This window comes from Porcisia hertigi, chromosome 36 (assembly GCF_017918235.1).
Source record: "Porcisia hertigi strain C119 chromosome 36, whole genome shotgun sequence".
Classification (NCBI taxonomy): domain Eukaryota; phylum Euglenozoa; class Kinetoplastea; order Trypanosomatida; family Trypanosomatidae; genus Porcisia; species Porcisia hertigi.
The window spans coordinates 1,465,341-1,479,019 of record NC_090595.1 but is presented as its reverse complement, the minus strand read 5'-3'; the positions used below and the strand labels follow the sequence as shown (position 1 = coordinate 1,479,019).

Sequence of the window (13,679 nt, the reverse complement as noted above, 5' to 3'; positions counted from 1 at the left end):
TTTTCGTGCGCTGCAAAAATGCTATGAAACCAACAAAAGCTGATGCAAACAAAGAAAAGAAGTGGCTCGTGTACTGTCGATCTTTCTGAATACATTGGAGTTAACCGCAACACTTCAAGATCACACACATGCACACAGACAAGGGGGAACAGAAAGCGATTGGCTAAGGGTGAGAGAGAAGAGATGACAGCTGTGTGTGGGTGTGCATTAGTGTATACGCGTCGTTGCGCAGCTCCAAAGGCAGCACAACCCACAAAATTGAAGCGGAGGGGGCGAAAGAGAGAGTGATTGGACCATTTAGATGAGCACGGCGGGAAGGCACAAAATATCCTCTTTTTTTTGCGTAGTCTTTTGAACCCCCTTTTTTTGTTGTTCATGAGCTCACTGGAGAGGCAGTGAAAGAAAACACAGAGAGAGAGGGGGGGGGGATTATCACATCCCAGACAACGAGAAACAAACATAAAATGCGTTGAGGAGGACGCACTTCAGTACAAGAGAAAAAAAAAGGGGGAGGGCGGGAGGGAAATGAGGAAAAAAAAAAGCGAGAAGCTAGGAGCACGTATCAATCGCTGCGAGAGATGATCCTAAATTTACAGACACACACACACACGAGCATCTCGTGAGTGCGGGCATGTTTACCGTTTTTCTGAGTCCATTCCCCTGTACAGGCTAACCGTTTTTTCGTGGAAAAACAGAATAGACGCAGTATGAAAGGAAAGAGACAACAAAAAAACAGAGGCCTAAACAAAAAAAAAAGGAGAGGATCTGATTAGCTGCCCGCATAGTGTGCGCGTCAAGATAAATTTATGAGCATCGCCCGCGCACGTTTGCATGTACAGGCATCGGTAATTTTTTTTTTTGCGAATCTCAAGTGGGGTGTTTGGTACACTCATGAAAACAAAAAAAGGGGGGTTACCTGTGTCATTGACGACAAGGGGTGCTTTACAGAGAAAGAGGGGAAAAAGCTGGACGTGGCACCCCCGAAAACAAAACTCTCAAAGAAGAAAAACGTAGCAGGGATTAAACAAGCTAATACACACACAGATAGGGGGAAAAGCAGTCGGGGTGGCGAAAGATAAAACGAGCTATGAAGCGGGGGGACGGGGAGGAGGGAAGGAGGGAAGAAGACGGACTCCCAACGACACCAAGCATTTGCTTTTCATCCGAGTCTCTCAATACCAAAACTTTCTGCTTAGTTTGCGAGAAACAACACCCACAACTGCACACGTACACAAGTACAGAAAGATGCACACAGAGACGGCAATCTATTTGAATTGATGCAGGAGCGGATGAGGGGTGGAGGGGATGAGGAGGAGAAATAGACGAAAGCAAAGAAAAAATCATGACATCGGTAACACAGGTAAAACAACCTACAGAAACATGAGCACATGGAGGAGGAGGAAAAAAAAGAGAGAGACGGGACGATGGCTGGCTTGAAAAAGGATTTTTTTCGAGCAAGGAACCACTTCTGTGTTTTATTTTGTCGCTCTTCAAGAAAGTGTCGACAGACACACGAAAAAAAAAGGAGAGGCATTAGTGTGCTATTTTTTGATTGGCGTCAATGAACAAGCAGATAGCTTTGGCCCGGACGCATTCTTTCCTATCGGGATCATTGTTTCCCTCAGAGTGACGTGTACAGATCAGCGCACGTGACTATGTGTTCAACTTTTTCCTTTGGCCCCCTTTTCTGCGCTATTTATGTAATATACGATATGAACCACTTCGTTGGTTTGAAGAAAGCAAACTGAAGTAGCAAAAGTGATCAATACATCCACTAAAAAAAAAAAAACTAAACACCAAATCGAAGGAAAAAAAGACTACCTTGCCCCGTCCTCCTGCCCCCACCATCACCCAGCAGTACCAAATGAACACCAGGGAGAAAGAGAAAAGAAGCTGTTGCCACTCTCCGTTCCCAAGCGAGGGGAGCGACAAAGAACAACTCGAAGCCGAGAACCAAAAAAAACGACTCAGAGACGAAAAAGCGGGAAAATAAAAGGATGCGGTGTACCAAAAGGGGGGAGGGGGGAAAAGACAGGGGGTGGAGGTGGAGATGGGGAAGAAGAAGGGGTAAGCAAGAAAGCTCGGAGAAGTACAAACGGGGGGAAGGGAGAAAAACAAAAACGGCGCTGGAAAGAAGAAAAAGAGGGCACATTCAAGACAGTGCGAGTGTTCTATATTCCCGAACCTAGGCGGTACCAGTAAGCGTGAAGAAAAAAAGGATGGGCTCAGTTCATTTCCTTGCACTGGTCACTTTCCCTTTGGTTTTCTTCCTTGTATTTGATTTGACGGTCCTCCAATAGTTGCCCTTTATTTAACCTCCACCCCGTTGCTGCTGCTCACCTGCAAACATATGTATATACAAATATAGGAGCAACCCGTTGTGATACCACATTTCTTTCTTTTTTGATGCGCGTACATCGGCACACGGAGGCATGAATACTGGACGCGCTGAAAACGCCACTTGTGACAGAGATGTGCGCACAAAAAAATCACGCAGAGTCGTTCTCGGGCTAAAAATGAGCGAAGCACAAAAGTGGGAGAAAGGCGAGAACGAAATATACGAAAAAACAGAGACTATTAGTAGAAACGAGGAAGATTGTAAAAATACCTCATTACACGTTTCGTTTTCTTTTTCGTTCTGTTCTGCCACCTGCGCATGCGTTGGATGTAGCTGATTGGCGCCCGTGTTGATTATTCTTCAGTTGGATTGGGTCCGTCCTTCTTTATGCTCAATTTCGTTTTCGTTTTTTTTTTTGGAGGGGGACTTCCAACGTGCCATATTTTTTCTTCGTTTCCTCCCGCTTTCTAGTACAACATCCCGTGTCTTCGTTGAACATACCCTCAGAAGTATGTGCAATTATTTGGACCTTTTCTCCGCCGTACCCGTCTTCATTGAAAAACCTCTCCTCGTTCGTGTACCGCTCCTCCCATGAGAGTGTCGCTATTCAATGATAGCAATACGACTCGTCTTGATTTTGACTTTCCTTGCCCAGCTTTTTTTTATTTTTGATGTTGATTTTGGGAATGAGTATACATACACATACACACATGTAGGTGTACTACGTGCGCATGCATATATTCGCCCAAGTGTGTTTCCTGTTGTTCTCTGCTTCGTCTGCACTTGAATCATTACGCACAGACGGTATGATGGGCTCGAAGGAATAACAAAACGGAAGACAAAAAAAAATGATGAAAAACTGGGGAAAACAGAAGGAAAAAGGGAGGTGCGGAATAGCTGTCTGATACATCAACATATATAGTATTCATATAAACGTAGCGATACTGTCCACCCTGGCATACATGCAAACGAAAGAAGACGGAGGGGGGGAGAGGGCCGCACCCCTGACAGTGGGAAAAAAACAAAATCTGGTAAATTTTATGACAAAAGCACATCCACATACCGGGGCAAGGAAACACCGAACCGCTACACCTTGCCTCAGCTGAATGGCAAGACGTAGTCGGAAAAGATGACGGAGTTGAGCTAGGGGGGAAAAACGGTGTGAAGCAAAGGAAACGAAGTAGAACAACAACACCCCACGAAAAGAGAGATGGAAGCGTGGGGAAGGGTAGGAAAAGATGAGTAAGACAGACGGCTAGTGAAAATAAAAAAAAACGCCCAATTGCGAAGACGAACGTAAAAGATAGCCAACATAGGAAGCACAGATTTACCAAACGTTCACTGAGCGAGACGGTAAACAAAAGTGAGCCCACATACCTTTGTTTGTCCTCCCCTACCTCCCCCCCCCCTCACCTCCCTCACCTCCCTCCCCGATGGAGGGGGAGGAGGAGGGGGGAGAGAGGGAGGGAGGGAGGGAGGTGGAAAAGAAGACCAGAAACAAGGAAAACGTGGGAGATTTTAGTGTGTGAAAACGATGGGATAAAATGTGCAACCATATGGAGGAAAACGTCCCAAAACAGAGCATTGTATGATATCGAACATTCAGGGGGTAAAGAAAAAAGAGCAAAGACGGGCAAAAATATGGGAAAAAAGAGAAAATCAACGATGAGCGGAGGAGCTATATATATATATATATACCAGAAAGGAAAAAAATGTACTCATCAAACGAGGTAACAAACACGAAGCCCAAGAGAGAGCGATGAAAAAGGAAAGAAAGAAAAAAAGGGTAAAACAGAAACACTGTGGAAAGCGGGGGGAATTAAAAGGCGGAGAAGTAACGTGTACTTCGCATCACCCTTTGGGAACAGATGAATGACTTTTGGGGAGTAGGGAGGGGGGGGGGCTCTGTCATCCACGACGCTGCAGCTAGGAACTACTCAAATACGCATGTGTGCACGTGCACCTCGGCTAACAGACAATAATAGGAGAGTGTGTGCGCTGGAGTCGTGTCTGCCATGCTAAAAACCTTGCAACCAGCATCGTGCGCGTACTTGATTGACTGCTTGCATGCCTCTCCACTATGTATGAGTGCGAAGGCATTCAAAGGAGGAACAGCTGTCCATGTGATGTACAATGAACGCGTCTGCGTCATGGCAGCATGAACTCCTTCCAACACCCTCTTTGCTGCTACTCGGCTCTTCCTCTGCCCTTATGACTTCATAATGTACGCTTTTTTCGGTTGTTCTGTTCCGGAAGGAAACTAGTGCGAAAAAAGGGGGGCCTTCATATAACAACTTTTCGAGTTTCCTCTGTGCAAATTCGCTACACAGCATGAGAAGAACTCGGCGGCACCGGTAGGCCTGTTGAGAACTTAGAAACCTTTGCCACAACCGAGGTGCAGCCCTCCTCTGTGGAGCCTCGCAGCTGCAACAGCATCTCCTCCGCAACATATTCAACGTCTCCCTCCGCGAGAGCCTTCTCCACCGCACGCGCCCACCCCGGTACGTCCACGTGTGAGTGAATACCGCTCAGAAGTGCAAATATGTCGCTGTGATTCAGCGACATTTCAAAGGTCTGCACGGAAGAATCACCGATACCTTGGAATACGAGATGATTGCGGCGAAAAACAAGGACAGCACTCATGCCTTGAAAGCGCGTCCGGCTGTACTGGAAAAGTTCCCGATCCTTTGTCATGAAACTGCGCAGCACAACCGCTGCATTCGAATCCGTTGTCTGGCATGTCATGGCGTTGTCGATGCACACAAAACAAGGGTCCGCGGCAGTGGACTTGACAGCGCGATCGGCGAAGTACAGCCGACCTGAGACGTGCTTCGACGTTGGATCAATGGGGAAAAGGTGGGGCTTTCGTTGAACGCTAGCGCAGCGTAGTGGAAGACTGAAGTGTAACATCTGTGGAAAGAAGAAAAATTGGGAGGTTGTCTATCGCCAAAAAGGGAAAAAGCGTTTGGTGTGCGACACACGCGCTCCTCCAACCGCTCCCTCGACCGACTGACTTTGAGTAAACAGGTTGGAGCGCGACTCTACGTGCGTGCTTGCATATGGGGGCGAGCAGAAATCCACAGCACCCGAGTGTGATTCCGTCGAGTGGAAGGAAGAGAGAGCAACACAAAGAGCGCCAGATGGCCGAGGGGACAGAACAACGGCAACACTGTTCACACAGCAAGGAGAGGGTCACGAAAGAAGGCAACGAAAGGAGGGCAAAGGGGGGTATCGGGATTAATGACGCAATGGAACGCTTTAATTCACGCTCATCTCATCGTATGAGAATGACACGGCTAAAATTAGTACTTTTATATATATGTATACGTATATATTTGCTTTGTTCCGGGGTTGGTGATGGGGGTAGGAGGGTGAGGGCGCTGGTGTGTGCGTGTTTCTGCACCAGACGACGTAGTGAGTCGTGTAAGCTGGCAGCCAGATAAAAAGGGAAATGAAGCGAGGAAGGGGGGGGGGAGGGGCAACACGAAGTTTGAAATATAGAGCAAGGACTAGACTATTTCGAAAATATGGGGTGATATCAACGATGGTTGTCCAAAAGAAAAACAGAAGGGGGAAAAAACGGGGAACAGAGAAGAGCAGAGAGAGGGGGAGATACCCTGCAGATACGGAATGGCATACGGGGAGCCCGGAAAGACGAAAAAGCGGGTGTTGTTGAGCGCAGCGGTGGTGGGAGGCGGCTATGGTGCGAATGGACGCGGGTAAATAAAGAATTGCGCGGGAACCAACAAAACGATTAGAGCAGCTTGTGGATGCATAAAAAGAAGGAAGGGGAGTGAAGCGAAGTAGGGAAGATAAAGATGACTGCTGGAAGGAGAAATTAAAGGCACGAGAAAGGAAAGGAGTAGAGGACGTTTAGTACGAACGGCTCTGCGGCACGCTGAGGGTGGGTGGGTATGTCGGGTGAGGGGGTGGGGAGGGGGTAATATGAGTAGACAGTGCCTGGGTTTATCTCATCCTCCTCACCCTCACCCAGCGAGAATGGCTCCTCTCCACGAGAATTCTACACATGAGAAAGAGGCAACGCTGCTTTCCGCGAAAGCAGTTGTGCTATTGTGCGCAGGGAGGGGGGGAAGAAGACTGGCAGACGCGCTTCGCCCTTGAAGAATAATGACTCTGGAAAGGCACAGCGTTAATTTGTTTTTTCTTCTCATGGTATCTTACGCTCGCTGAGCCTGAGGGGCGGTGTGCATTAGATCAGACTAAAAATGGAGAAAGGGATGAGGAATGACTACTTCCCGTGAAGATGGGCGTCTCCCTGTTTTTTTTGAGAGAACTTAGGGGGAAGGACCTGACAAGCGGGCACAATCATCCAAAGGGGAAGTTTGTAGAGAAGTCAGAGGCGCGGGGGCCGTCAAAAGGCCGCCTGGCGACGTTGCGATAGCTTCCGCATGTCGTCGCCAATGTGCTTAATGGTGTGCATATCCTCCTCTGACAAGGCAATGTTGGGCTGCTCCCCGGTCAGCATACTCCGACTGCACTCTAGCAAGTGTGCCGCAAAGATGTGCTGAACTGGAGAGCTGATATTGAGCACCAACTGCCCCAGCGCCTGCACCGTCTCACTAATCTGAAAAAGCGGACGGCGCTGCCTGTCGAGCAACCCCATGAAAGTGTCGAAGATCGTTGGCAGCGGCACTCCAACTTTCTCAAGCTCGCCAATTGCCTCGGCTGGGGATTGACCACCAAAGGCAAGAAACTCGACAAACGGAAAGAGGGGCAGCTGAGCCTGAAAGGTGCCGAGGTATTCCCCCAGAACGCGCTGCACTGCCTGGGGTGCGGACAGCCCCACAGCCTTTAGAAACGTCAGCACACCGGTCAGCGCATCAGCAATTAGGGGCTCGGCCGAGTGTGGATGGATCTTTAGCAAGTCGAGCTGGATGCTACACCCGCCCAACACCTTGTAGCGCCCAGCCAGTTCAAAAAGAGAGTTCTCACCAACGTATTGATCCTGCAACGCCTGCAGATCCGCCTCCACGGTGATGCGCGGAAGCACGAGATCCTTGCCAACGGTAAGGTGCTCAGCGATGAGGCTCGCCAGCTGCTGCTGGAGCAGCAACAGGAACTGAATCAGTTGATTATCATCCGACGGTGCCGCAGCTATGGAGTGCTCAATAGCAAGTAACCGTCCGCTAAGGGGTACAGAGAGATCACTACGCGCCAGCTCGGCAAACCGCAGCGCCGCCTTGTGGGTGTTTCCGCTCGTGTGCAGCTTAACGGCCGAAAAGAAGCGTCCCGCCAAGGTGTGGGCTGGGTCGACGCAGAGCCCCATGTCTACGACAACCCTTGCAAACGTCAAAATACGATGGTCGGCGAGTGTGTGGCGCTCCATCCAATCAAGCAGGACAGAGCTGAGCCCGCTGTCACATGCTGCATCGCCAAGAACAGTTACCAGTGTGCTGTACAGGTCGCTGGTAGATGAAATGCCCTCGACAGCAGACAAGATGTCTGTAGAGACGCCGTTATCGTGCGGGTAGCGGTACACCAAGAGACGGATGCGAGGATGTGAGGTGGGGAAGTTCAACTCCAGGAGGTCCGCCGTATACGAAAGAAGATCATACTGCACGAGGTCGAGGATATGCTGTCGCGTGTACGTCATGACAGGCTCGAGCGACTTGTCCAACACAAGTGACAGCAAAGTAGCAGCGAGCTGGCAGCGCTGTGGCAGCACGCGCTCCTTCTGTAACAGCGCGTCGACAACGTCTTTGTTACGCTTTTCCAGTAGATCCATGCAGAGAGACACTTGCACGGCTACCGGGTCGCTCTTCCACAGCAAATCCTCCAGTTTGCCGGGAAATCGATAAGTGAGGCCGGCCTCCAGGTGCAAGTCATACAGCCACGCGATGGTCGTAGCGTGCCTCAGCGAGGACAGCAGCAGTTGCAGGACCTCTGCCTGAGCATTGGCAGCAGTAGCATCAGTGAGCTTACCGTCAGTGCAAACCAGGACGTCATCATCCCACACCAGTCTTTGCCGCGTAGGGCAGTCCAGCCAGCCGCCACAGTTCAAGACCTCGGTGAGAATGGTGCAACTCTTCTCAAGCCTTGATCTCCACCTTGTCAGCTCCTCTGTCAGTCGCCAGTAGTGAAATGACGAGCACAGCCGAGATAACTCCTTCAAACCCCTCATTGTGTGTTGGATGATGCCACGCGCGCCATCTGAGAGGCGCAGCGTGCTCACCGTTTCCACCCGCGGGTGGAGAAGGGGGTTAAGGGCCTGAGAGAGAGAAGAAATCGGAAGGCCGTTTAGTGTACCGTCAAGGAGAAGGTCGACCCGTGCCGGGGGCTCGAGTGCGCTGAGTGCAGCGATGCTGCCCGTCACGGAATCCGCAAATCGTCTCTGCAGCAGTTGGCCCCTGGGCATGCGGCCCAGCCGCACAATCGTCGAGTCTACGCAATACAAAAAAAAAGTGAGAAAGCTTCCGCCATCGCGGACGTTCTTCTCGACTCCAACGCCACAGATGGGTTTGCCCAAGAAGTGCTGTGTGACAACGTGCGTGGTAACGCTTCCAGCTGCTTCGCAAAACGGCTCGCAGCGCGTCACGAGAAGCAGAGACGAAGTAGCCTGGTCCACTAAAAGCAGCGACGAGTCGCACGCGCATGCCAGTGAAATCACAGTGTTCGTCACCCCACTAGGAAAAGGGCGCAGCTCACCAACGGAGAGCGACCGAGAGTTGCCGTGCTTGCCTGGCGTGGTGCGCAAATGTACCGGCATACGACCGCCGCTGCCGGTAATGAGCACAGCTACTTCCGTCTCCCCATACTCATCCTGCAAGGGAGGCACAATCGCTACGGCCGTCCCCCGGGGAAGCACCGCGCGACACTCAAACTGCAAACGAGTGTTTTCGCTGAACACCCACAACAACACATGCCTGTTCGACAACATCAGGAGATACCCGTTGTGCCGATCGAAAAAACTGTGTACGTACCTCCTCGGTGACAGGCAGTCGCGGGCCGACTGAACCCAGACATTTCGGCTGGGCAACGCTTTTGCGTGCAGCACAGGGTGCAACGAATGCGCGTTGTCCAGGGTGACTGACAAACTCTCCACACTGCAGTTCTCACAACATAAACTGTAGAGGTTCTTCTCAAGGTGGTGAATGCAGGTGACAGCGGACGCGGTAGCGCAGAAGGCACTTTGCAGCGTATCGGCCTTCTCGCCTTCAGAGTCCCGAACGATGACCACGTGGACACCAGATGATACGGCGGCGAGCACTAACGTGCACGTCTCGGAGACCCTTTCTGCGTAAGCGTCGTACAGAGTGTCGCAAAAAGGGAGGAAAACAATGTGGCGGCCTTTTCTATTCACCAAAACAAGCCGACGACTACACAGAATAATATGATACTCGTTTACGTACACTGTGCGATGGCGCACTTCGCCGAGAGACGCAAGCAGCGACGGTTTCCAGAGGGCGAGGTAGTCTATGTTGAAGTACTGATTCTTCAGCAGGGGACGCGCTTCCTCGATCGCGGGTCCGCTGACGCAACGCCGCCATTCTTTCGGATCATAGCACAGAAAAGCCTCCTGCAGCGATGTGCAGAGGTTCGGAGAGCTCCCTTGCGCTGCCGGTGCGGGTTTCTCCACCACCATTATCCGACAGGGTGGATCTATGACGTGGCGGTGCTGATCAAATCGGGGGAGGGGGCAGTGGGCGGAAATGGGGGGGGGGGGGGGGGTTGAAAAGGGGTAGGTGCGCAGCGCAGACAAGAATTAAAGAACAACTGCAAAAAGACCCACCAGGGGCGAGAAGACATGAGAGCGGGGGAAGGTAAAAGGGAAGAAGAGACAGAGTCAGTCGGGAGGCGGTTGTGGTGCACATTAGAGGTGGTGATTCATCAGAACGGACTTTGTGTAGTGCAGTGTGGGAAACAGACACGTGGATGGGAGAGCCGAATCAACAGCGCTTGTAAACCTCGCAGTGGTCGCTCCGTCAATAAGAGAAATAGCACGCAGGGGCGGCGACCTGGCACTCTTTTTTCACACCGTTTCCCCAACGAATGAAAAGAGTCTTGCCACAGTTTTCAAGAGAAAAAAAAAGCCAGCAAGAAAGGGGGGAATAGGCTCTTGGGACGGCTACGTTTAGGTGTCTCTGCGAAGCTGCAGAAACAGAATACCTTTCGTTCCCCTTTGTCCTGTCGTCGTAGACAACCCCAACCTCACGGTGGGTGGACATCTCTGTGCACAGATGTGCGGGCGCCATCTGCCTTGGAAGCCAACTGCACCAGACTACCCCCAAGTGAGCTAACAAGGGGAAGAGACAGCGGTACAGCAAAACTTCTCGCCCACGTGGAAAAAAAAAGCAAAGAATACAGCAAAAAAAATAGAGAACCAGAGTAAGAGGGAAAAAGCAGAGAGACTAGTCGAAGGACCAGCTGATGACAGTGGAGTCACTCGAGCCGCTGCCAGCTTTGGGTCGCTTCGCCTCCTCGTCGTTTGGCGTCGCCTCAGTGGGTATCTCAGCCAGCTGCGGAACTTCGTGGTCGAGGTGCACAATGAAGTCGTGTAGCAGCAACGTGCCAGCTGTTGCACGCTCTGATGGATTTCTATGCATGCAAGCCTTGATGAAGTCGACCGCCTGCGGAGAGACGTCACTGGGATACTCCTCTGGTGCACCATAGCCAAGCAATCCACCACCAGAACGCTTGATTTGCAAACACTCGCAGACAACGCAGCCGATCGACCAGATGTCGCTTTCCTTACCACTTGGCTTACCGTCAACGACTTCTGGGGCCATGTATCTGATAGTGCCAACCGTGCCTTCACGAACGTTTGTGGTGGCTGTCCCGAAGTCAGACAGTTTTAGCTGCCCTTGTGAAATGAGCATGTTGCCAGGTTTGATGTCTCGGTGAATGATGCCACACTCATGCAAGTAGTTGACTGCTTGCAGAAGTTGCTTCATGATCGCGGCGACGTGGTTCTCAGGAAGTCGTGGGCAGCGCTTGAGGAGATCGGCCACAGTGCCCTGGTCAGCCAGCGCCATGAAGAGGTTAAGGGTTGTCTCGGTCCTCTCACAGTAAAAATAGTGGATAATGTTTGGATGCGTCAACTGACACAGAATCTCGACCTCATTCATGAACTCGTCGATGCGCTCTTCAAAGTTTCCAGAGACAGAAATGATCTTCACAGCCATTTTGCCGCCGGTCAGGGTAGAAGTCGCCTCATACACGGCAGCGTACCCGCCGCGTCCGAGCAGACGACCCTGCGTCCACGGACTGTTGCGCACCTTTCCAAAAACCTCTCGACGCTTCAGAAGCTCCTCATCAACGCGCTTCGCCTCCTCGCACTTCTCAGTGGCCCTGCCCAACTCTTTACGAAGCGCCTCATTCGAAATCGGTTTTTTCAGAACTGCGTCACCGCGTTTTGGAACGCTGTCCAGGGCCTCAGAGGTTTCGATTATGTAGATGTGTTTCGCTAACAGCGCCTCGATCACGCGGTCAGAACCCTTCACGTCGACATCGACGATAGCGCATCCGAGGTCGGTCGAATTTTCAATAGCCTGCAAGGCCTTTCGAATGTTCTCGACCAGTCGCAAAGAATGGCCACAGCTCCAGATAGAGGCAGATATGTTGTGCCGGTGGACAGCATTCTTCTCCAGCAGCAACACGATGAGAGGATCATGACCGATCGGTTTCTGTGGAGCGGTGCCCTGGGGCCGCAAGGCTTGAATTGCGTCATCTTTCACCATGAAAGGCAGCAACAGTTTAAGTGTACCAGGGGAATCGATCACGATGCCGCCCAAGTCGTTCGCAGAGCGGGTGATGGCAACCAAGCTGTTTCGGTTGAGCTCAGACGTGTCATGGCGATAAATAACAATCAGCTGGTACACCGCACTTGTCGTGCGTTTTTGTTCGACGCGAACGCTAATCTTATCGCAGAACATCTCGAAAGAGCGGTTTAACACAGCAGTTACACCAACAGTGTCGCAGAGAATGGGCGGCAACTCGGTTACTTTTGGATCCACCTCGACACTCACATAGCGCTGTCTACCTTTGATGACCTCAGAGAGCAGCTGCCGAATGTGTGCGCTTCTCCAGTCCCTCGCAAGAGCGGAGAAATCGCGCAGGTTTTTCCACCTCAAACAGTCTACAATTTGTCGGAACTGACTATCCTTGACAGGCAGCTGTGACAATTCTGTCACAAAAAATGAGTGTAGAACTGCCTGCGTCTGCGACAATTCATCAGAGCGAACTGACCCGATGAGAGTGAACCCGACGGGCTTATTTGATTCCGTCTCACGACTCACGACCACTGTTGCGCTGATGGAAACACTGCCCAAACTCATATGAGCCAGAGTTAGTACCTTTTCGGAGAGATCCAAATTTTTCACAGCGGCATCAGTCATTGTGGCGTAAAGCTCGACTGACCGCTCGCCGTAAAGAAGAGAATTTATGTTGTTTCCTTCGGCATCTCGTGCGCTGAACCCGAAGCAGGTAGCCGCGCCATCGCTCCACATTACGACCTTCCCATCAAAGTCTGTCACAATAATAATTGTGTGACGATAGATGGCGCTCAGCCCAATCATAGCGGGAGGAAGTCCCCGGCCCCGCAAGATAACAGTCCCTTCGTCTTCGGTTGCTTCTGTTAACAGCATTGCAATAGCTCTTCGGTTACGACGTGCAGTTTCACCGTCAAGAAAAAAGGCGTCTGTATCCTCGACTACAATTTGCTCCGTGCGACCAATGCAGTCTGACAGCGGGTTGTGACGAAAATCCGATGTTTCGGTGTTCTCACAGGCTATTCGCACCATTCGGTCAACAAGCACCTCGTGTCCGCTGTATTCTCGACATTTGAGGGAGGCGTAGGTCAGGGGAAACAGAGCACATAAGCACACAACGCCTACAGAGCTGAACAGCAGTGCAGTGATCTCTCGTTTTTGACAGCAGTTTTCTCCCACCCCAATAAGAACCACCGTCGCAAAAGAGCAAATCACCGCCAAGAGGAAAGAGGCAACAATAGGTAGCGGTAGCCGTTGCTGCAGCTGTGGGATCTGAATTTGGGAAGCATGTACGGCGATTTGTTCCGCCACTTTGAAGGCAGCGTTGGGAGAATTAAGACCAGCGCACTCTACATATGTGTTCAGCAAGCGAACGAACTCTCCATAGCGGGAGTACCGTCGGTAGTACCAGCGGGCGGTAAAAATTGAGTTGTAAATAATTTGGTACGATATCTTGGCAGAGCCCTCCTCGAGCTCTCTTGTGTACTCGGGCAACTTTCTCAGGACACTCAGCGCCAAAAAAAGATCGTGAATATCGTATTTTTCGATTGGTATGCTCACAGGAGCACCTTTCATCTTTCCCGCTCCGCAAAAATCTGCAATGCAGTTATTTT

At 51.0% G+C, this 13,679-nt stretch overlaps 2 protein-coding genes across 2 annotated transcripts; both read right to left on the bottom strand.

Moving 5' to 3' along the window:
- Positions 1–4,660: 4,660 nt before the first annotated feature.
- Positions 4,661–5,248, bottom strand: JKF63_00381 (uncharacterized protein; the record flags this gene model as incomplete). The annotated part of the gene is made up of 1 exon (XM_067896432.1): positions 4,661–5,248. One exon carries the CDS (start codon positions 5,246–5,248, stop codon positions 4,661–4,663), a length of 588 nt encoding a protein of 195 aa, XP_067752589.1.
- A 5,459-nt stretch (positions 5,249–10,707) lies between these two features.
- JKF63_00379 (uncharacterized protein) lies at positions 10,708–13,641 on the bottom strand (the record flags this gene model as incomplete). The annotated part of the gene is made up of 1 exon (XM_067896431.1): positions 10,708–13,641. The coding sequence occupies one exon, from the start codon at positions 13,639–13,641 to the stop codon at positions 10,708–10,710; it is 2,934 nt and encodes a 977-aa protein (XP_067752588.1).
- Between the last annotated feature and the right edge of the window lie 38 nt (positions 13,642–13,679).